The sequence below is a fragment of the Callorhinchus milii genome, unplaced genomic scaffold (genome assembly GCF_018977255.1).
Source record: "Callorhinchus milii isolate IMCB2004 unplaced genomic scaffold, IMCB_Cmil_1.0 Scaffold22, whole genome shotgun sequence".
In the NCBI taxonomy this organism is placed as follows: Eukaryota; Metazoa; Chordata; class Chondrichthyes; order Chimaeriformes; family Callorhinchidae; genus Callorhinchus; species Callorhinchus milii.
This window is the reverse complement of record NW_024704763.1, coordinates 578,041-603,025: the sequence shown is the minus strand read 5'-3', so window position 1 is coordinate 603,025 and position 24,985 is coordinate 578,041. Positions and strand designations below refer to the sequence as shown.

The 24,985-nt window shown below is 40.6% G+C and overlaps 1 protein-coding gene across 1 annotated transcript; it reads left to right on the top strand.

Annotated features, from left to right (window-relative positions):
• The first annotated feature begins 1,218 nt into the window (after positions 1-1,218).
• On the top strand, positions 1,219-23,055 carry LOC103188388 (aggrecan core protein). The gene is made up of 19 exons (XM_042343130.1): positions 1,219-1,288; positions 1,541-1,927; positions 2,673-2,847; positions 3,282-3,409; positions 3,547-3,840; positions 4,853-5,458; positions 7,311-7,485; positions 7,648-7,775; positions 8,244-8,537; positions 8,874-9,257; positions 10,783-12,351; positions 12,816-12,869; positions 13,575-13,688; positions 17,541-17,654; positions 19,809-19,967; positions 20,867-20,949; positions 21,538-21,682; positions 21,898-22,080; positions 22,902-23,055. The coding sequence occupies exons 1-19, from the start codon at positions 1,219-1,221 to the stop codon at positions 22,994-22,996; spliced, it is 5,157 nt and encodes a 1,718-aa protein (XP_042199064.1). The 3' UTR covers positions 22,997-23,055.
• The last annotated feature ends 1,930 nt before the right edge of the window (positions 23,056-24,985 follow it).

Below are 24,985 nucleotides of genomic sequence, written 5' to 3'. Positions count from 1 at the left end.
TCCCAGCATGTTTCTTTGGAGCGCTGGCATGCCAAAGAGTGGCAAACATCTCCGGGATCTTGAAAGAATCTCCTGTTAGGAACTGTATAAATATACTAGTCACTATATTTGCTCAGAGCTGTGTTATCTATAATTCCATTACAGCACAAACATTCACTCTAGGAAAGTATTCATTGCTCAGAATGTTCTTTATCCCATTTGTTGAAATAAGTCTGTTGCCTATTTATAAGGGTGAACACATTTTCAGTGCAGTCTCTTCACTATTAAACTGCTCATTTGGAGCTTAACACCAAACCATCTCAGCCTGAGCTAACCGTGCTAACAAACCAGAAAAAATTGGTTCACACCACGAGCATCAAGTTCACCATATAAATGTAAATTTGTATTTTATATATTCCACACAAAAAAATGATTTTGTACAGGTCATCATATTTACAAGATAAACACTAACTAGTACAGATTTGGAACAAAGAAGGCTGAAGGTCTTTAAAATATGAGCCTTGGATCTTGCCAACCTGCACCTAATACTTTCTAGAATTGGGTAAGCAGGATGCTTCCCTCCAGGAAAAGAGTACAATTACATTCCAATAAATAACACCCTGAATTCTCATGTGTACATGAGATGCATGGAACTCTTGATTTGGTTTGGATACTCTTAAACATGGTGATGGGTTTCCACATATGTGACACTGAGCTAACCCCAAAAAATTATGAGGGGTTTTGATAGAATCAATAAGGAGAAATTATTTCCACTGGTTCGTGAGTCAGTGAATAGAGTACCTAATTTAAGATAGTTAACAAGAAAGTAAATGGGGAGGTTACATTTTTAAAATAATAATTTTACTTCAAGTAGACTGGCAGAGTGCTGCACTGTCAGAAGTACTGTCTTTTGGATGTGACATTGATCTGAGGTAACCAACTAGTTATTCACGAGGATGTTAAAGATCTTATGATACTATTTGAAAAGAAAAAGGAGTTTCTTCTGGAGCCCTGGCCAAAATCCTCCAGATAAATTGGACACTCACTTCATTGCTGTTTGTGTAATCCTGCTGTCTGCAAAACTGTGAGCTGCATTGGCCTGCAAATACAGTCACTATATTTGATAATAATAACTTGTGAAGCACTTTCAGGTCTTTAGACCTTGTAGGCGCTATATTTTATTAGCACTCGTTTTAACAAGATATACTTCTTTCTTGTTTTCTGTTTTGCAGGTAAACTATGACCACTCTGCTTTTGGTACTTGTGTGTCTGCGTGTCATTGCAGCAACTATTTCTGTTGAAGTTTCTGGTAAGATCTTTCACAGTCAAGTTGGTCTTTGTTTTTTTTTGTTCTTTAGTACTCGTATATGAAGGGTCTGAGTCCCACAGCAAAGTAGTAAAGAGTAGGAGAAAAACATAGACAAATGGATGAGTAGTGTTTGGTTACACTAAGCTTGGATTTAAAAAACCTATTGGTTATAAAAGGGAGGAACAAAATTAATTCATACCTTTGACGTCCAAGGGATAAATTGAGATTAAATATGTTTTTCCTTTTTGACAGATAATGATAAGGCACTGAGTGTGAAGATTGCTGCCCACTCTCCAGTGAAGGCTGTTATAGCAAGCTCTGTGACTATTCCCTGCTACTTCATCAATTCAACACCACTCTCACCAGATATCCAGTTGGCATCTCTGCTAACTCCGAGAATCAAATGGACCAAAATCTCAAGTAAAGGGAAAGAAACAGTCATTTTAGTTGCCACTTCTGGGAAAGTAAAGACTAGCCAAGAATACAAAGGACGAGTTAAGCTGTTAAGCTACCAAGAAATCCCCAGTGATGCCACATTGGAGCTGGATACGCTCAAGTCAAGTGATTCAGGAATCTACCGCTGTGAAGTAATGTATGGCATCGAAGACAGCCAGGATACTGTGGAGCTGGATGTTAAAGGTAAATTTTCAGGTGATAATGGATTTATCCTCGAGTTTGCAATCAATGTATCATAAGAGAGGTTTGAGTAAAGAATGCCCTTTGGGCCATTTGATCTCATCCTTCCAGAATATCCATCCCACCATCTTCCCACCATCTACTAAATTAAGTTTCTTAGTTTACCAAAATATTTCCTCTTATCAGCAGTGGAATGTGCCATAATTTTATCCCACACTATGACTTGAATTCATAATATACAGTGACACTCCAGTGATGGATTGCTGTACAGCATTAGATTAGACAATAAATAAGTCATATTTGCTTGTTATGGTGACTTTAAAGATTCCATGGAACTGTTTGGAAGAAGAGCATAGAAATTTCCCAGTATTCCTGCCTGTTCAGCTGGACGTTAAAGATCCCATGACACTATTTGAAAAGAAAAGCGAGTTTCTCCTTGTCTCCTGGCCATCAACCAGCAAATAAAAATTAGTCAGACAATTTATGACAGCTTGTGGATCATTATTGTGCAACTTGGTTGCCAGGTTCACATGCAAAATACACGATCACTCTATAGTGAAATCCTGTGAAGCGAACAATGAGATAAGGCGCTATGTCAAATACAATTTTTATTATGATTATTATGTAATTTTATAGGTTTGTTCAATGTGAATTCCTACCCAGACGCAATATTAGCTTGAACCCTATATAAATCTAAGTTAACCCTAATTAATGTTTGGCAATCGTACCTTTGTACTTTTGACTTTAGGTGTTGTCTTCCATTATCGTGCGATCTCCAGCAGATACACTCTGAACTTCTACAAAGCCCAGCAGGCTTGCATTGACAACACTGCGACAATCGCAACCCCAGAACAACTGCTGGCAGCGTATGAAGATGGCTATGATCAGTGCGATGCTGGCTGGTTGGCTGATCAAACAGTAAGGTCTGGATCAATTCTACATTTTGCCCACAAGATTTTGCAAGTTCTTTATTTTATGGTCTGTGGCAAGTAAACCTTGGAAGACTAAACAAGAATGTAACGTATACAACCAGGTTTTCAACATAAAGTAACAGAATCCTGCTGTACTTTCCTCACCCCAGTCTTGAAAATGACGACTCATGTTGGGGTATAGTTCCACATCCTCAGGCTGTTCTGACACTCACCCAAAGAGCCATTCTTATGTGTGAGATTAGACAGAGAAGGTATTTGAGGACATAACAGCTGAGCCCTTCCGAGCCTCTAGATAGAAAAGAAGAAAGGAATATAGCGGATTCACAATTTTCTCATCCTAAATCTTTACAACAGAACTTAGTAATTATAGAAAATTATAAGTTTGTTAACAACAGCTGAATGTATTCCTCAAATTATTTTTCTAGGTACCCAATTCATGAACCACGAGAGGGTTGTTTCGGCAACTTGTATATGCATCCAGGAGTCAGATCATATGGAATTAGAGACACAAATGAAACTTATGATGTTTATTGTTTTGCAAAAGAAATAACTGGTAAGAAGTTCATTCAAAATTATAATGGAAAAAAGAGAGAACCTAATCTAGCACTGGAAATTGCATATATGTTGCAGAAAGGATTTTTTAATTCAAGGCTGTTTAATAAGTAATGTCATTCTCTTTCCTGTCTCTAGGTATTGTCTTCTATGTAACAAGCCCTGAAAAGTTTACCTTTAAGGAAGCTGCTGATGCCTGTCTTCAACAAGAAGCCCGCTTGGCCACCACAGGGCAGCTATATTTGGCATGGAAGGACGGCATGGATCAGTGCAACACAGGTTGGCTTGCCGATGCCAGTGTTCGTTACCCAATTTCTAAGCGAAGACCGAATTGTGGCGGGAACCTGATAGGTGTGAGAACTGTCTACCAGTACGCCAACCAGACTGGTTACCCTAACTCCCTTTCCCGGCATGATGCCTACTGCTTCTCTGGTAAGTGGTATCAACTTTCAACACAAATTGAAATAATGAGCTATTGTTAAACACATTATATTCCTTAATGATCATGGAGGATAATTAAGTTATGTAATTCAGTTATGTTTAGGAATACTAGAATCCCCTCCCCTCATTATGCTTCGCTAAAATAATTTACAATGAAAGAAGATAGGGTGAAGCTTGTGATATTTCATAAAGTATTCCTTGTGAAATTATCCACAAGGAACGTGTTATGAAACTTGGCAAATTTCACTCCAATCTCAACATATAAGAGAATGCTTACAATCGCTTTCAGAAACATTGAAGTTGGGATATTGGAGAAATTATTTGGAAATAGTTTGTTGTAAGAATCCTGGTACATCTTAAGAACTCTATTGGGTTTCGCCCTCTGCCTGGAATTGAACTCAGGTCTCTCACTTGCAAAGCGAGTGCTCTAACCACTGAGCTACAGGACTCCATGATCTATATCTCTAAATTTCATTGAAGAGTCAGGCAAGATGGTCAACCATAGTATTGTGTTGGATTATTGTGGAGATAACTGTTTATAAAGGTGTATTCTCTCATCCAATCAAAATTAGAGAGAGTTCTGGATACCTCCTCTACTAGGAAATATTGACCTTGTCCCAGTATTGGAGGACACTTCCATGGATGATGGGCACCTTTCAGTATCTCACCCAACTGGATATTCTTCAAGTTTGAAGCGTTTCAGTGATTTCAGTGGGTTATTCAACCACGGGGTGCCTTGGAGCTGAGCCTACACTTACTACACTTGATATTACCTCTGAGATTATTTGGACATCGTAGGTACAATATTACATGCAGGAGTATTATGATATTGTAATAATCTTTTAAGTTTTATGTAGTTTAGCATTTATGCTGCTTTGTTATGCAGTAACCTGTAACCGTAACCTTGAAAGAACCTTGCAGTAGAGCCCCAAGCAAGTGAACTGTACGGATATTTAGTCTTCTTTTGGTTGGTAACCTTTTCAGTATGTTTATTTTTCAATAGCAACTCCTGATGTGGAAGCGTTTACTGAAATATACCCAGCTACAGAACCAGACGAGGCATTTAGTGACGAAGGCAGTGCACTCTTCACAGTCCAAACCATAACTGAAAAGGTAGAGCCCTTCTTCCCAAAAATCACCACAGACAGTGAAGCCCTAGGCAAAATTATTACTCTCAGCCCTTTTGACATTATTACAGTAACTCCCTCGCTCACTGAGCAGGCCGAAACGGAGGTTCTCAATGCCACGCTGTTCCCAGAAGGCCTCACACCAAAGACTGAAGAAGACTTTATGAATGTTACCGATTCTGAGTTTTCTATGCCATCTGTCACTGCAGAAATTATTGTTACTGAAGTCTCAATAATCCCCGAAAACATAACAGTTATTCAGGAAATCAGTACACCTGGAACAATAGCACCAGTCACCGAAGAACTCATGGTCACAGGACTCGGAACCTCTGTAGAAGTAACAACGGAGGCTTTAGTGCCAACTGCAGGCACCATTGAGGGATTAACAACAAGTTCTGCAGAAGTGACAATAACCCCAGATGTTATGGAAGAAAGCTCAACATCAGAATCAAGCATTTCTCTTAGCCCAATATCTCCAACTGGTAAGTGGTGATGTTGTGAAGAATATAAGTACTTCTTAAAACTGTTTATCTCTTGAGGGCCAGTGTAAACAAGGGAAACCTACTGATGCTATATATGTGAAAGCTGCTACATTAAAGGTCTCTTAACAAGATTTATGAAGTGAGAGATTCCAAGGAGAAAGCAAAGAAACGTACAGAACAGTTTACAAGCAGTTAGAAATTAGCACAGTAATGTTGGGTTGCATGCGTAAAATAACAAATAACCAATGGTCCCATCCTTGCAGTAGACCATCATATAATCAATTCTGTTACTTACAAACAGGAGCACAAAACATTATAATGATAATAATAATCCTTGCATTTGATATAGCGCCTTATCACATCTTTGAGACGTCTCAAAGTGCTTCACAGAATATACTGTAAAATGAATTGACTGTATATTTTGTGGGCAAAACGTGGCAGCCAATTGTGTACAGCAGTGTCCCACAAACAGTCATGAATTTGTCATTATAATTTTTTTTGGAAGGAATTATTACCCCCGGAAAAGCGATCCGCCAATCAACTAGCAACCAATTTTTTACTTATTTCTAGACAAACAGAGGTGTGTGGAGTAAGGAAACTTGCCCAACGTTTCGTACTACAAGGAACCAAACCTGGGTCTCTTGCTTGCAAGCTGTTGCTAATGTCTGCCTGCCCAGTTGGATGTTAAAGATCCAATGGCACTATTTAAAAGAGAAGGGAGTTTATTATCGTGTCTTGGCCAACAATCCCCCGAACAAAATTAGCCAAACCTGATGCCTTAACTATTTGTGCAACATTGCTGTGCTCAAATTGGCTTCACATTCACCTATAAAAATGCACACAGCAACATAATTTTACAATAAATCCTGAGAAGTGCTTTGAGACTTCTCAATGGCATGATAAAAAACCCTGTAGCAAATACAAGGATTATTATTATCATATTGTAAACAAGAGTCGTTATTTTCCACACAGCAATCAACTTCCACTAACAATTCATAGTCAGAGATTTTGTTAAAGTATTGTGATTTAATACAGTCACTATAATTCCCAGCAATTCCCTGTACAGCCCTTTGAAACGTTTCAATGTTATGGGTGTTTGGTTTCAAATGTAAGGATTATTACAACTATGATTATAACTGTTATGAGCCAGGCACTGCTTACACAAAACAGAAATTCTGATTGTAATGTCTGATTCTTAGCACCGGGAACAATCTTTCAGAAAGATATTCTGCATACAGTGCTATTGCTGGGGTTGGATCATATCCTTAGATTATGTTTCACGATCATTGCCAAACTAGGCACAGATAACTTCTCTCCTATTAGTCTGCCCATTTTCTTTGAATTTGTTTTCCATCAGGTCAATCCCATGTCTTTACCATCACCCTAGTCTTTTCTATAATGTGATCCTTTAGTTATACATTGTTTTATGTGATTTATTTCCATTAAGACAATTGTAGTGGTGTACAGTGAAGGGCCCATTCCACATTGTATGCTTCATATCTGATATTAAGTCAGCACACCATAATGGCGTTCAACTCATCCAGTCTGTTCGACTGCTCCCGTTTTTCTAAATCACCCTTTTTTATCAATATCATTTTAATGTAAGAGACTGGGAGAGTCATAGTTACCTTAATATTTTATACTCTAGGTAGTTTATGGGTCGTTATATTTTATAGGTAGTTATATAGTTCACTTCTGGATGATTCCATTGATCCGGCCTCAACATGTGGTAGTGAATTTGTCTCCCTAACAACCCTCTAAGTGAAAAAAATTCCAACTAACCTTTCCCCTATTTTTTCTGCTACCAATCCTGTAGTACAGATCAATCACCAGTATATTTGTTCCTTAACAGGAATTGTTTTCCATTACCGTGCTGTCTCAAGCAGGTACACCCTGAACTTCACCGAGGCCAAAATTGCCTGCTTGGAAAATAATGCCATCATTGCCACTCCTGAGCAGCTCCAGGCAGCCTACAATGAAGGATACAATCAATGTGACGCAGGCTGGCTCTCTGACCAGTCAGTCAGGTAAACCAAACAGTAACATCAGCTTTGTTTAAAATAAACTATAAAAATCTCTTGAATAATGTAATATTCTGAGGAATTGTAACCCTCAAAATGCTACTGTTTAAAGGTATCTGTTCTGATTTTTTTTCTCTTTTCTCAAACTACTGATTTTCTCTTTCCTAGATACCCAATAGTGAACCCAAGGACCCGGTGTTTTGGTGATAAGGATGGTTTCCCCGGGGTAAGAAACTATGGCATCCGAAATCCAGATGAAGCTTATGATGTGTACTGCTACATCGACAATCTAAACGGTAAGTATGAAAAGATATCTAGAAACATCATAACAAGGAAGACCTGCTCTGGGATCCTATTTAAGTGTATTACTGTGGTTTATCCTGAGAGGTCTGAAATTTTATCTCATCTTAGGTTGTAAGATCACCTTATCTTAAAATTTAAGATCACCCAAAATTAGAAAATTGAAACATTCTTCATTTTTTTCACAATTCTGTGTGATCTTAAATTTTTAAATCAAAACAATGTTACAGATGAAGACTAGATTGCATTTTGAACCTCTAAAAGAGGATTTGAAAAATACTATCAAATATTGCAAGCAAAGTTTTCTTGTTGATCCCTGAAGAAGCACCAGTCCACTGCTCAAAGAAGCTCAGCATCAATGAGGAAACCACTTCTGATGGTTAAAATGCCCCAGCTGAACTCTTTTTGGGGGCACTGGGATAGTATGATGAATAGGTTTCAGTATATTTTTTGCTTTGTTTCAGGGGTGGTGTTTCATGGAGCAGTGGCTGGGGGACTGACTTACCAGGAAGCAAGTGATTACTGCCTTGATCATGACGCAGTGATGGCCAGCACTGGACAATTGTATGCAGCCTGGAAACTTGGAATGGATAAATGCCGAGCAGGCTGGCTTGCTGATGGCAGCGTTAGGTACCCCGTCAGGATCCCTAGACACTTATGCGGTAGTGGCCGCATTGGAGTCCGAACTGTTTATTTGAATCTCAATCAAACAGGGTATCCTGCTCCTGAGTCGCGTTATGATGTCTATTGCTTTAGAGGTAAGTACAGAATGAATTGGAGAGCGGATTGTGAAAATCTTCATGGGTGTTCTATTTCAATTATTGGCTTGTGAAGTCCTTTTGGGTCCAGAATTGAGTCCAAATCTAGCTCAACTTAATATGAGTTTATGTAAATGCACACAGCACAAAACCACTCACATCTTATGACAAAATTGAAAATATTTTGTAAGAAAACTCACTATATCTCCTTCTCTAGCTTATTGTATCACAGAGCCTCATGAGTTTGTAACTTCCAAACTTTGGATCTTCAAACCTTACGTAATCTACTTCCCCCAGCTGTCCAAATACAAACAATGCCTTCCTCTTCTGTTTCAGCTCAAGTCATCACTCCTGTGGTAGATGGGATCACGGAAGACACAGTCATTGAGAACTTCACTGTACCTGTGATTCTGCTGGACAGAGTGTCTGCAACCCCTGAGTTTGAGCTCCAAGCAACAAAGACATCAAGACCAGAAGAAGTGGAAAGGGGAGTGTCTGAAGTTCTTGTCTTGGACACTTCAGAGCAGCCCAATGCTACACTGGGCGTGACCGAAGAAATGATAGCTACCCATCTGGTACCAGTTGTGGACATGTTGCCTCCTGTCAACGCAACAGTTTCTCTGCTTCCTGAGTTCAGCACTGAAGCAAGCTTAATTGAGGATATCACAGTAGAAGAGGTGGAGAAGCCCATTGTCACACTAACACCCACAGCAGAATTCAGTGAGTATATGATTTATTTCAGAGCACAAAGAATAATAAGAAATTATGAAATAACTAAAAGTTTTTTTTCTATAACACTCAGAACATCTCAACTTACTCTCTGTATCATTTAACTTGAGCTACAGTTCCATGGCACTGGTTGCTTTGCCTTTAACTCTCAAACAGCCATTTATCAGGTGTTAGCCAGGGCAGGGTATTTCACACACAATGTGTTGTGACACATGTAGATAACCAGCCAATCAAAACTGAAATGAGATAATGAGCCTGAAATTCTGGTGCTATAATAACATCTTTCTTTTAAAAGATAATCAATTTCTAGATGTTTGATTCAATGACATAGGGAGATGTGTAGTAGTGTCCCTCAGGGGTCAGTATTGGGACCATTGTTCTTTCTGATCTACATTAATGATCGGATCTGGATATAGGGAGCACAATTTCCAAATTTGCAGATGATACTAAGCTAGGAAAAGTAGTTGATGGTGAGGAGGACAGCACCAGCCTCCAAGAGGACTTAGACAAATTGGTAAAATGGGCAGAAATGTGGCAGATGAGGTTTAATGTGGAGAAATACGAAGTGCTACATTTTGGTAGGAAGAATGAGGAGAGGCAATATAAGCTGATGGTACAATCTTAAAGGGGGCAAATGAACAGAGAGACCTGGGGGTCCACATCAGCAAATCTCTGAAGGTGGCAGGACAGGTAGATAAAGCTGTTCAAAAAGCATCCGGGATACTCGGCTTTATAAATAGGGGCACAGAATACACAAGTCAGGAGGTTATGTTGAATATTTATAAAATGCTGTTTGGCCTCAGTTGGAGACTGTGTTCAATTCTGCGCACCGCACTTTAGGAAAGATGTTAGAGCATTGGAGAGGGTGCAAAGGAGGTTTACCAGGATGGAACCAGGAATGAAGGACCTTAGTTATGAGGAGAGGTTAGCGAAACTAGTATTATTCTCCCTGGAGCAGAGAAGATTAAGAGGGGATTTAATAGAGGTTTTCAAGATCATGAGAGGATTTAATAGGTTGAACCGGGAAAAACTGTTTCCACTGGCATGTGGGTCAGTAACCCGAGGACACCGATTTAAAATAGCTGTTAAAAGAAACAGAGGGGAGGTTAGGAAAACATTTTCACCCCAGCAAGTTGTCAGATCTGGAATGCATTACCTGAAAGGGTAGTGGAAGCCGATTCAATAACAACTTTTAAGAGCGAAGTAGATGGGTATTTGGGGAGGACAGGATTGCAGGGCTATGGAGAGACAGCGGGCCAGTGGGATTGAGTTGGATTGCTCTTTTCGGAGCCGGTGCAGACAAGATGTGCCGAATGGCCTCTTCCTGTGCTGAATGATTCTATGGTTCGATGATTTTATGATATCCTATTAGAGCTGGAACACTAGGTGAACAATTGGAGGAATTTCCAGATATCAAAAGATGCAGTATATACAAGAGGATTACGGGCTCTATAATTAATGAATGCTAAATGCTTCTCTATTTTATTATTTGACATTGTAACCCTTTGTTTTCTAGCAGGCCCTACTGAGATAACATCTCTCCCAGAGGCAGATGTCAGTGGAGAACCTTCTGGAACACCAGATGTTAGTGGAGAATCTTCTGGAACACCTGATGTTAGCGGAGAATCTTCTGGAATACCAGATGTTAGTGGAGAACCTTCTGGAATGCCTGATGTTAGTGGAGAACCTTCTGGAATACCTGATGTTAGTGGAGAACCTTCTGGAATACCTGATGTTAGTGGAGAGCCTTCTGGAATACCTGATGTTAGTGGAGAACCTTCTGGAATACCTGATGTTAGTGGAGAGCCTTCTGGAATACCTGATGTTAGTGGAGAACCTTCTGGAATACCTGATGTTAGTGGAGAACCTTCTGGAATACCTGATGTTAGTGGAGAACCTTCTGGAATACCTGATGTTAGTGGAGAACCTTCTGGAATACCTGATGTTAGTGGAGAACCTTCTGGAACACCAGATGTTAGTGGAGAACCTTCTGGAATGCCCGATATAAGTGGAGAAGCTTCCGGAATACCAGATGTTAGTGGAGAACCTACTGGAATGCCTGATATAAGTGGAGAACCTTCTGGAATACCTGATGTTAGTGGAGAACCTTCTGGAATGCCTGATATAAGTGGAGAACCTTCTGGAATACCTGATGTTAGTGGAGAACCTTCTGGAATACCTGATGTTAGTGGAGAACCTTCTGGAATGCCTGATATAAGTGGAGAACCTTCTGGAATACCTGATGTTAGTGGAGAACCTTCTGGAATACCAGATGTTAGTGGAGAACCTTCTGGAATACCTGATGTTAGTGGAGAACCTTCTGGGATACCGGATGTTAGTGGAGAACCTTCTGGAATACCTGAAGTTAGTGGAGAACCTTCTGGAATACCTGATATTAGTGGAGAACCTTCTGGAATACCAGATATAAGTGGAGAACCTTCTGGAATGCCTGCTGTTAGTGGAGAACCTTCTGGAATACCTGATATAAGTGGAGAACCTTCTGGAATGCCTGATGTTAGTGGAGAACCTTCTGGAATACCTGATATAAGTGGAGAACCTTCTGGAATGCCTGATGCTAGTGGAGAACCTTCTGGAATACCTGATCTTAGTGGAGAACCTTCCGGAATACCTGATGTTAGTGGAGAACCTTCTGGAATGCCTGATGTTAGTGGAGAGCCTTCTGGAATGCCTGATGTTAGTGGAGAGCCTTCTGGAATGCCTGATGTTAGTGGAGAACCTTCTGGAATGCCTGATGTTAGTGGAGAACCTTCTGGAATGCCTGATGTTAGTGGAGAATCATCTGGAATCATTGATTTTAGTGGCAGCCTTTCTGGAATGCCTGATGTTAGTGGGGCATCTTCTGGAATGCCTGATATCAGTGGGGAATCTTCTGGAATGCCTGATATCATTGGGGAATCTTCTGGAATGCCTGATATTAGTGGAGAATCTTCTGGAATGCTTGATATTAGTGGGGAATCTTCTGGAATGCTTGATATTAGTGGGGAATCTTCTGGATTGCCTATCATTACTCTGGTCCCTACAGAACTGGAAGAAATCAAAATGACTATTACAGAAGTGGAAGCAGGTAAAGGACTTATTGAAGAATTCCCTCATATAATTGAAAGCAGCAGTGAATATTCTGGAATTCCTAAGACCTAAGTGGAGAACTTTCTGGGATTATTGACATAAGTGGAGAATCCTTGGGAGCACCTGAAATTAGTGGAGAACTTTCTGGAGCTCCTGAAATTAGTGGAGAACTTTCAGGAGCATTTATTGTTGGTGAAGATTCTTCAGGAACACCACTTCATATAATTCCTACCATTTCTGGGGACACCTCTTTACTTGACACTGCACTACTGAGCACTGGACAATCAGAAATTGAGATAACAGGGATTGTACCAATTGTCCCAGAAGACATCCTGCATGAAGTGGATGAAACTTCTTTATCCCCGATAGATGGTGTGACGTTGAGTGAAACAGAGACACCTATTATTATGACACCTCACAAAGAAGTAGGTGTTACCCCTTCTACACCAATATCAATTACAGCTGTTCCACCTCAAGTCTCACCAAACATTGTGGTCGAACCTATGGAAGTTGAAGGTATGGATGGCCAAAATATATTGCATTTAATTATCTTTTGCAGGTGGTGAACAGTTCCGTGCTAAGAGGCACTCCTTTCCCCCGGGTCATAATTCAAAATGCTATGTGAACATTTTTCTAATAATGTGTCAATTTTGGGGGAGATTTGTGGTGCTTCATAATGTATTTGTTATGCAAGGCACACGCTACAAAGCACCGCGACTTCCAGCCCTTTAGTTCATGGAATAAAAAATTAAAGGGGAATATGACTACAATTGAAGATGGAGTACCCTACGTACAATGTTGCGGTGAATTGAATGGTGCTTCAACTATTGTTGAAAGGTTGCTCTGGGATGCTGCCCCGCGTGAGGGTTGCTCTGGGACGCTGCCCCGCGTGAGGGTTGGTCTGGGACGCTGCCCTGCGTGAGGGGTGCTCTGGCGCTGCCCCGCATGAGGGTGCTCTGGGACCCTGCCCTGCGTGAGGGGTGCTTTGGGATCCTGCCCTGTGTGAGGGGTGCTCTGGGACTCTGCCCCGCGTGAGGGTTGCTCTGGGACGCTGCCCCGCGTGAGAGGTGCTATATAAATGCAGGTTGTTGTTGGTGGTGGTCGTGGGCCATGCCGCAGTGTTTATATTCAAATAATAATTAGTCTATTCAAAGAGAGCCTGTTGGGCTTGTTTGTTAAATCGTTAATAACTCCTTCATTGCCTTACTGTTTTTCCCACAGTTGTCCCAGGCCCATGTCAAGGCAGCCCCTGTGGTGCAGGAGTCTGTTTAGTGATAGATGGAACCTTCCATTGTGAATGTCCTGCTGGATTTTCAGGAGAAAACTGTGAAATAGGTAAGTTATGTTGTGGTTATGGTAGACACACCAATTCAGTTCAACAGAAATCTAAAAAAAAACATATTTCCACTTAATGATTGGTTGATGATGCCTTTGAATCGATCTGTGTTTAATTTTTATTTTCTTTCTCCCTTTTCGATGGCATGTTGACTGGTGAGTGCTGAGTCAATTGTAGTTACAACCAAATATCCACATAAGTCTCTTTGAGATAGTGCATTCAAAGTCAGAACAAAGTGCATTCAATGCAATACACCTACAACAACTGGAAATTCAGCACTTCCACAGTGAAATATACAAGTCCAAAAGTAATTTAGGCAAACATGAACTTATAATATAAGGGGCATAGTTTGTAAAACTCCATACAGGGAACAAAGAATGCTTGTTAGTATATTCCAGAACTGTAAATCTTCTCCAAGCAAATATAATGTACAATATTCACCTGACAGCAAACATTTCTCTCCATGTAAGATAACAAACAGAACCCATACAGGTGATAGACAAGAAAGAATCCAGAACAGGTATGTATTGGTGCCTCAGACAAGTATGTAGTTTCAAGTTGAGTATTTTCCTGATTAACCAATTTGTTCACAGATTGGGCCAATATATTCACAGATTGTGCTAATATGTTCACAGGTTGGACTAGTATCTTCACAAATCTCAAATTAATAAGAGACCACATTGCAATTCTCCCACCCTCAATAGTACAATACATGATGCATTTTGCCTTGCTTTTATCAATGCTATAATATGATGGTACTACACTGTCCGATGGAATAACATGTCCACTGTTTAGTAGAGGGTATTAGTGTTGCTGCATCCATTTATATTCATCACTTGAAATTACAGTCATTATGTCCTGCATGCATTTCAACTGACTTGCAGCAATTTTGTTGTGTGGATACTCGCTGCTTCTACAGATTAGTAAGTACCATTATTTGAAAACTTGCTTGCATTGAAATGTGTCTGTAATAGAATGTTTATGTCAGAACTGCCTGAACAGGAAGCAAGATATAGTGAAAATGTACTTATATTAGGAACTTCTCTCCGTAACGGATGAAATTAAATGGGTTATGGTATTTTATCCCATTGCAGCTATATTTTCTATCAAATGTATGCAGTCTTTTTGGAATTTACTCACTCCAACTTTGTGTGTTGGATTGGTGCTGTCTTTTCTGTGGATTTTCTTCACTGTTGAAATCTTCACTGCAAGGCCATCAATTCTCCTGCAACCCAGTGGAGAATGGAAAAACTGAAAGTTTCAACAAATTACTACAAATTAGGGAAATCATCTACAAATTACACAGTCATTACACTTTACAGTGAATCCTGTGAAGCACTTTTAGACTTACTTCTGTAAAAGGCACTATACCAAATTTAGGGATTATTATTATTATTTATAAGTCAGTACAATAGCATATCATGCATTAAAATTACTCAACCTTCACTTTATACAACAATTGGATGCACAATTTTGACTCATTTTGTAACCCTGGTGAGGCTGACGAGCAACAGTGTTGATTTTTATACTTACCTCTTCATTAATTTGTATTTGGCCAACTTTTTGATTTTAGGTTTGGGAAGGTTCTCACAAACAAGAAGTCACTTGGGATGATGCAGTGGGGTGTCCAATGTGAATTACCTCTGTAAATAATTTGTCAAACCAATGATAGGCCAACACTAATTAATTTGGTAATATTCTGCCCTTTTACCACAATGCAAACCTAAACAAATGACAACAGTAATATCCAAACTACTCGGCTTAGAATAAGAACATTTGGTTAGCAGTCTAGAAGATGTACCAAATTCTCTTTGGTAGAGTTGATGTATCTTTACTGCTTTTATATTCAATAATAAATGTAATGGTAATTGGTTGCTAGGATCAATGCAAATATTTTTGTGAGTTTTTTCAATCAAATGTATATTTCAATTTAAAGAAAACCTGTGTTGAATCATTAGTAAAAACAATGCAAAGAGAATCACTTGATCCAGGTTTCATTTGTGAAGATGGAGGAATAGTTTAGATGATTTATGAAGATAAATCCATCATTTTGCTCATTGCTGTTCATCATCCTGTTTAGAACCGATGCCTTTGTTTTATATCTCCTTTAAACATGTGTCAGATTGTGGAAAGCAACTTGTAGTAGCCTATCTTTCAAAAGTATCTTGCTGTGCTGTAACTCCTGCTTCTTCACACCCAAAGCCAGAGCTCAAATAACTAAGCATTCTAGCTGCTGTTTTATTGCCAAAATGCTTTGGCCATATCTTCCTTATTTCTATACTCTTGCAAAACAGATTAACAGTGTCCTTCCAATAAGTACTAATGATGAGGAGAGCCCTCATATGCTTGTTCTGTGGGCTTCCATTTTGAAACATGTGTAATGTTGCTGAGGAAAGAATGTATATTGTAAATACTTTTGCTTGAATGGTGCAAGTAAGGCAAGGAGAGTAACTAGTTAGGTTGAGAATGCCCCCTAATGACTAAGCACTCTGACACCCTGTTTCTTAGTGTGGTAGACATTATTTTATTTCCTACTTCTTCTTACTGTGCAATCTTTTTCACCTAGTCCAGCAAGGAACTAAGGGTATCTACATAAAAAGGGCATATTAGCCCTTCCCATGCTCAAGCACCTCCCAACAACATAATCTAAAGGTATTGTCCCTAGAATTCGGAGTAGTTCTGCATATCAGTGTATTTAAATTTGAAGGAAAGTTTAAGGAAATTGGGTGTGGTTTTCAGAGGACTTCAAGCTAAACCAATCAGCCTGTTAAAAAAATATAAGGGGGATTAACAAGGCTGTTCCAAGCAAATTGTTCGCTATGGTAAAAATTCACGTACCAGCAGTACAAGCTTAATAATGGGAAATTAACAGTAAATACAGAAGCAATGAATAACCTTTTTTAACACAAGGGAGAGATTTGTGCAAATTATATAGTAATAATACTTGCATTTGATATAGCGCTTTTCACGTCTTCAAGACGTCTCAAAGTGCTTCACAGAATATAGTGTAAAGTGAATTGACTGTACATTTGTGGGCGAAATGTGGCAGTCAATTGCGCACAGCAGCGTCCCACAAACAGTCAGGGATTAAGTGAATAAATTATTAAATTTTTTTATCAGAGTAAACCATGGTACAAAGTGGATACAAATTACCCAAATGGATTTAAGAGGCAACCAGATAGAGAGGAGATGGAAGAAGGCTATTACAGGATAAGGGGAGTGAGCAGTAAAGTGGGATTAGACTAGGTGGCTCTTGTGGAGAAGAACACTTGCAGACCTGATGGGCCAAATGGTCTGTTTCTGTACTTATTCTCCAACCCCCTTGCTGTGAAAATACTTGATGGTTAGACCATAGTTAGAGCAGAGGCACCAATCTGATGCCACCATCGCAACTGCAAGTCTTTGCAGTAAATGACATTGTTTCTAATCCATATCATGAATGGTTTCAACAGACCAGGTGTACTTCTGGACACACACATTATGGAAAATCATAGCGAGAAAGCAGATAGTTAGAGTTGAGAATCCTAAAGAGAACGGCTAGTTGGATATCGTAACAGGAAATAACAAAAACAGGGAAGGTTAGTAAAAGAGTTGTTTTTTGTAATTTCAACAATTTACTATTGAATAAAGCAGCCAATTATAGCCATAATGATCAGTTAGCCCTAAGGGGTTCATTCAGGGAGAGTTTGATTACATGTCTTTATGAGCCAACCACGACCAGTGAAATGCAGCACAATATGGATGCCTCCAGAATAAATGCAGAAAGGGTCTCTTACCCCTCGTCCAACACTCGCCCTAGTCAAAGAATTCTCTGCTTGGAATCCTAATGGCGGAAACTTGATTTCTTGCAGAGATTGACGAGTGCCACTCGAGCCCTTGTCTGAATGGAGCTACCTGCATCGATGGCAACGACTCATTCAAATGCTTGTGCCTACCCAGCTATGGAGGGAACCTCTGTGAAATTGGTACGAGAAGGTGGCTTCAGCTAATTTTACTAACAGCTAACAAAACAGCAGCCCGGTTTAGGTTGGGCAACATACTCTGAATCTCACAACTGTATCTTAAACTAACCTTGTCCTTTATTCTCAGGAATCTGAGTTCACTCCAATGTAGTTCTCGGGGTGCCCTGCATTGTCCGAGGTATCGTCTTTTAGATGAGACATTAAACCAAGGTTGTGCCTGGTTATTCAGTTGGACGTTAAAGATCCCATGGCACTGTTCAAAAAGAGAAAAGAAATTCTCCTGGTGTCCTGGCCAACAATCTCCCAGATAAAGGGTCATTCACCTCAAGGTTATTTGAGGGACATTGCTATACAATGTTCACCTACAAATACATTTTGCAGAAAAACTCTGTGAAGTGCTTTGTTTGACGTAATAAGGCACTATATCAAATACAAGAATTATAATTATTTATCATAGTAATAGTTTGTGAACAGCCAGCCTGGAACCATTCTTTCTCCTGGTCTTTAAGGACCAGCAAGGACATTTGTACCAAACCATTCTGACCGTTAAGAGTCAAGCTTACCTCTCCAGACATGGCAATAAAAAGTTTCTATTTTGATAAAGTTTTTCTTGAGACTTAGTGCCTCTCTACACTCTTCCATAGAGAAAACACTTGCATAACTGCCTATTTAAGTGCTCTGAGATGCTACCCTGATGGAGGGCACTATATAAGTGCAAGTTGTTGTTGTTGTTGTGTTAGCATTAATGTAGAAGTGACAGGAACTTGGCTATCTAGTTCATTGTTCTTTCAACAATTCAGCACAAATACGGTCGTCTGAATGACTTTCTTCTTTGCTGTACATTTTTGTGGTTCTATTATTGTTTTGATGACAGGTGATGTATTAGCTACAGTATTGTTCCTCTGGTATTGGTCCAGGGAATCCTTCAATGGTGATTTGCTGGAACCATCTCAGCCTCTTGTCCATGTTGTGGGCTCCAGCCCTGGACTCTGGGTGGCTGGTGGTATTCGCTGTCAGTGATGCGCTGCTGTTATTACTGAGGGTGTCACACGGTTTCACAAATGTGATATTCACAGAAAATCTTCACTTTTATTCATTTCAGTCTTTTCCATTAGTTTGTTGGTGTTGCTCAGAGACTGACTTCAGTGCCGCACCACGGCCGACCGGCCCGCCAGCCTCACCACCTGCCCCCCCCGCCAACCTCACCACCTGCCACCCCCCCTGCCAGCCTCACCACCTGCCACCCCCCCCACCAGCCTCACCACCTGCCACCCCCCCCACCAGCCTCACCACCTGCCACCCCCCCGCCAGCCTCACCACCTGCCACCCCCCCGCCAGCCTCACCACCTGCCACGCCCCCCGCCAAACTCACCACCTGCCATGCCCCCCGCCAGCCTCACCACCTGCCATTCCCCACTCCCCCCACCAGCCTCACCACCTGCTGCCCTGCGTGCCGCTCCCGCCAAAATTAACCGCCACCTGCTCCCACCGGCTCTTAATTGCACATGTGCGTGAAGCCAGTGGTATTTGATCCTCATGTACACACACCACATATACACCCCAACAACACCCCCCCACCATACACACACCACATATACACCCTAACACCCCCTCCCATACACATACCACATATACACCTCAACAGCCCCCCCATCCCCACACACACACATACAGACACCTTATACACACCCCAACACTGGGGTGTGTGTATGTGGGGGGTGTTGGGGTGTATATGAGGTGTGTGTATGTGGTGGGAGCAGGTGGCGGCTTCATATACACTATTCCTTCACTTAAACCAGCTTTAAAGGAAGTATATATGTAGCATGCTGAAAGTGCATCAAAATGTTCTCAATGTTCATCACGCAGATTATTATCAAAAACTAAACCTCAATCACTGAAGCTTACAGGTGTGCAGTGAAGTAGATGACGGGATGCAACCGAAGCTAGTAATTTCAAGATATTCTGGCCAGAATGAGACGTTGACATTGATTGTTTGTGATGTTTTAATATAAGATGATTTTTGTGGCCTGTGACAGAAGTTTATAAATGTGAATTCAAGTCAGCAGTCACATTCAAACATAGGCACTCCAGGGGCTCTTGAGTTCCAGACTGGACATTTTGCAGTCTGTTCAATAAGGGGTTCTGTTTCTTCTGTAGATGTGGAGACATGCGAGATTGGTTGGAAAAAGTTTGAGAGTCATTGTTACCGACACTTCAGCGACCGACAGACCTGGGAGGATGCGGAGCACCAGTGCAGGGAGCACAAAGCTCACCTCGCCAGCATTGTTTCCCCTGAGGAACAAGAGTTTGTCAATGGTGAGTTTTGCTGCTAAAGTAGAGACCATGTTGAATCATAACTTATGGCACTATCCATTTCATCAATCTGTCAAACCTTAGTATGAATATTGACCAAGCAGCACTCTACTTGACAAGCTAGTGCTGTCCAGTCTGTTAGAGCATTGGTTTGTGTGGCTGAGGAGACATGTGCACCTCCAAATCTTATTGATGTGCCAGGCAGGTCACCCATCAACCCTGCCCAGAAAGATCAGCCTAGGTCAACCCCACTTATCATCCTCCTTTTAATGGCATGAATTAAGTCCAAAGTGTAAAATTCTCCACGATTAGATCATTTTACAGCTTCGCTTAGGTGAAAACAGTACTTTCAGAATCAAATAAATAGCAAACAAAAATCTTTTACACATTGAAATTCCTTCATTGTCGCTGGGTCAAAATTCAAGAACTCCCTACATAATATGTCTGTGAGCACACTAGTGCCACAAAAAGAGCAGACATTATAAGAGAAATCCCAAACATCACCTTCTCAGGACAGCAAGAGATAGACAATAAATGCTGACTCTGCAAAGGTTCAATAATTTATAATCAATACAACCCAGAAGCAATGGTCTAATGTGATATTTGTACAATTCCAAACCCAAATAGACTTACAACAAAAATATTTGGCTATATTTCTCCCATTTTTTCCCATCCTCTTCTGAATTATGTTGGGGTACAGCCCCGTATGTTGGTCCTACCATACATTCATGTTGCTATGTTCTCCGTTTTCTGCATGCTCCCTGTTTAAGTGTTAAAAATAAATCTTGTTTCTAAACTATGGAGTGGAAGCAGGAGTTGGAGCCATACTGCGGTCTGATGTTGATGCTGTCTTTGTGCTGAACCAGTGCTGAGAATGATATTGACATTGTTTTTGTGTCCAGGCAATGCACAGGATTATCAGTGGATCGGACTAAATGACAAGGCAATAGAAGGGGATTTCCATTGGTCTGATGCCACCCCGCTGGTGAGTTTTGGCCTAAAATAAAACTGCACATCTCTTTCTTCACAGTGTTTGCTACTCTTTTCAAACATAAATGTGATTTATCTTGAACTAGTTAGCCAGGATGAAGTGAGAATACAAAGATCTGCTAATGAAATCAATCCCAAATAAATTGCATGACTTTTGACTAATGACACTCCCAACATTTAGCCTTTTCTGGACTGAGAAAACTCCTCGGTAATTCCAAATCATCCATCTCAACCCCCTTCCCCATGCAAAAACATATTCTTTATAGAAAACTTAACAAGAGATGGACCTTGAGGGCACTTGATTCTAAGCTACATAATTGTTGGTTCAGGCATTGGAGGCTCTGGGAAGCCTGTGACTTTTCTGTCATCGAGTCTCAGTGCAATTTGTCTCCATAGTTTTGGATTCCCAGCAACGGTCAACATCCAAGATCTAAGAGATTTACATGGGCTTCAATCAGACTTTGTTATTGCTGCCAATATGCCAAGGAATAGGGTTGTAGGAGTCATGAATTGTATAGATTGTGCGGTTGTTCGCATAGCAGGTTTAATCTCATGATTTAAACTTTGATCTTTTCTCACCCAGCTGTATGAAAACTGGCGTCCCAATCAACCCGACAGTTTCTTTAGCACCGGAGAAGATTGTGTGGTCATGATTTGGCACGAAAATGGTCAATGGAATGATGTGCCTTGCAATTACCACCTGCCTTACACATGCAAGAAAGGAACAGGTGAGTGATCAATAACTTATGAGTAATACTGATCTCCAGGAAATCTGATTCACCAGTTCCAACCCCATCACCCAACCCAACACACATCCCAAGTCCAACTCAATATCACTCTAACCTGGCACACACTAACCCAGTACCACCCTATTCCATTTTCCTCAGTAAGATATCGTGTCTTTGTGCATTTTTATTGCTTAGTTTCTTATTTCATTCATCAGTTGCTTGTGGGCCACCTCCTGTGATAGAAAATACCAGAAGTTTGGGGAAAAAGAAGGATCGTTTTGAAATTGGCTCCTTAGTACGGTACCAATGTAATGATGGGTTCCTACAACGGCATATTCCCATCATCAGATGTCAGTCAGACGGACAGTGGGACCAGCCAAAGATTACGTGCATAGACAGTAAGTAAAGCTCTCTTCCCTCCATTATTCTGAGCTATGTCCAGCAATGGAAGCCTGGAATTCAATATCCTTCAGCCAGGAACATTAACAGTCCTGGCTTTACTCTGAGATGAGGTGGACATGCACTTGGAGGTAGAAGAGCAATGATGTTGGTGGCATTTCCTGAGTGCGTGCACAGTAAATGACGTTAGCTGTGCTGACTGGTTGCATTTTACAGATAACATTTTTAGTGCAAGAAGCCAGCTAGTTAGCTGTGGAAGAGCTGTGGTGTGCTCAGATCCACAGTAGACTCATGTTATAAGCAAGGAGGCACTATATTGAAAGGTTCTATAACACCCTTCAATATTATCAGGCTTAAGGCCATTTTACTTTGGAAAACCATCTTAAATTCATTTTCTTCAGTGCCAAAATGGAACTGGAAAATCTGCTTCTAAATTAAACCTAAACTGAAGAATGTTTTCCACAATTTCACACAATTTTAAGTTTAAGACATGGTTTTAAGCCTAAGAATAGGGAAATATTGCCCCGTTCCACCCCAAAAAAGAAATCCGATTTGGTCAGCCATAATTGCACCCCTCTCCCGTGGCCAAACAGCCGCCCTATAGCTCTGTCCATACATAGAGAACAGTCACTGGAGGGAGGCGGTTGAGAGCTGCCAGTTTCCATGGAAACAGACCTCAATATGAGTCTGGCCCTGAAGGATACAAGGGGGAAAAGGGGGAGTGGAACACTTGGATTTGAATAAGCAAATGCTTTCATATAGAATAACACTTTGTGACTTGTTCCTAAAACCCTTTCCAACTTTCTATTTCCTTTTACAGTCTCCACATATAATCGCCGACCTCAAAGGAGGAGTGACGCAAGTAGGCCACACGTGCAGCCTGACCCTGGGGCCTCACACAGCTCTGAGCCTTAAGTGGGAAAAAAAAGTATAGAATTCTATTCCAGAACATTTATATTAACAAAGATTAATTTGTCAGATGAAAGATTTGATTTTAATGACCCACACCCCCAAAAAAAAATCCAAGCCAATATACAAAATGCCCAAAGCAGCCGTAAATCCAACGCCTTTTATTTTTTTTCAAATTTCAATCAAGGTTTATTCTCTGGGCATCATTCAGCCCTCGCTAAGCCTTTGTGGTAAGGTGCTGAAGATTTTGTTTCCATTAAGCTACACTGATGTAAAGTCATAAAAGCTGGATCCAACCCACCTACTATCTCCACACTGCTTACAAAGGTGACATCAACATAGTTTAAACATTGCTGGAATATACAGATATATAAATATACAAACCAAACCATTGAGAAGCAGCAACAATCACAGATTTATATTTTTTAAAAAGAAAATTGCAAAAAAAATTGTCTCGTCCCTCCTATGTCCCCCAGAGCCCACACAATGGATGCTTTGATACTCCTCACCCGGGATCGTGCAGTGCGTGATGTTTGGGTAGGTTTTATGTTTGAGGGTATATTAGAAACTGGAGCGCTAACTCATTATCAAGGCCGGAGCTGTCTGCGTAAGCAGAGAAAGCTTCTCTCCACAATCTGTGTTGTATAGAAACCATTGAAACATTGAGGACCAAGCAAAATGGACACCTGTTTTACCAGAACTGAGTGCAAACTCGCTCCAACCAAAGCATCCTGAAACATGTCAAATAAAATATGAACCTTTATATTTTATTCTTAGTAGGGAAACAGCTTTAATGATTATTTGAAAGCGTGAATGTGTACGTCTGCATGTGTTATCGTGTGGCTGAATGTGGAGAGAGAGAATGAGTGTGTACAGCAGAATTGAATGCAGGTACGAAAGGTTTGCAATTATGTTAATACATCTGAATTATTACTTTCAATACATTTTAGACAAGTAAAGGGACGACTGGAAATGTAAACATATTTTACAATTTGTAGAAAACAATTATATAGTTTACATTCTTTTCAAAGAAAATGTATGAATGTGAGACGTCTCCTGCTTTCTGGAGCCAAGATTTACTTATAAACCTGTACTTTTAAAACCACAATGAATTTCTTTATTTTGAAAGGGAAATCTCATTCAATCGCAGCTGTGAAACTCTGTGTTCTTAGACTCTCTTTGCTCAAAAGCAATTGCTGACATTTCCCTGAATCTCTGATATTTCATTCATGTTTGTGGCTTGGTGGGATGTTGGTGCACATGGATGTCTGGAACCTTTTTTCCTGGTGTTTTTTGAAGAGAAAGTGACGGTACCCATTCACCTCCGGTGCCTGGGATTGAATCTACCCCAGGGCTTGGGTGGTGTAGATCTGTCATCCAATAGGTTTAAACCCCTTGATATTGTCAATCTGGGAAACCTAAAATGGAAAAATGCTCCAATCACCAGCGCTAACGTCCCTCATCATGAAGAGCACAGAAACAATGGGCAAAATATTATAATTTGTTTACCTCATCGTAAAGATGTGAATCTTTCCCCTATATTTCTGCAACTTTTACTACTTTAAATGTCCCCCGCGGCCTGCCTAGCCATCTCCACATGATAACCAAAAGTTGAAATTCAAGCCCCATTGAACACTGCTTGCTAAATCTAATACTGGTTCCTTAACAGGGAGCCCAGCCTGCAGTTGTCAAAGAGGCCAATGTGGTCCCAGTCCCAGTGATATCTGCAGGCACAATGAGTCTGGATTGTGAGGAATGCGCCAGGCCTGAATCCTACACCTTAAAAATAATGGAGTCAATGGATAATTCATAGGAATCGTACCTTAACAGGCCCACATGCCATTGGCAGCGTTTAAACAACAATGCTTGTTTCCAGGACACAGGTCATGGGCATAGAGTTCATTTTCATTCTCAGCTGTCCTGCGAAGCTGTCACATTTGGGAGGGTTTACATTGCAAGCTTTGTTCCAGAGTGAAAACAGTGCAAATCTGCACA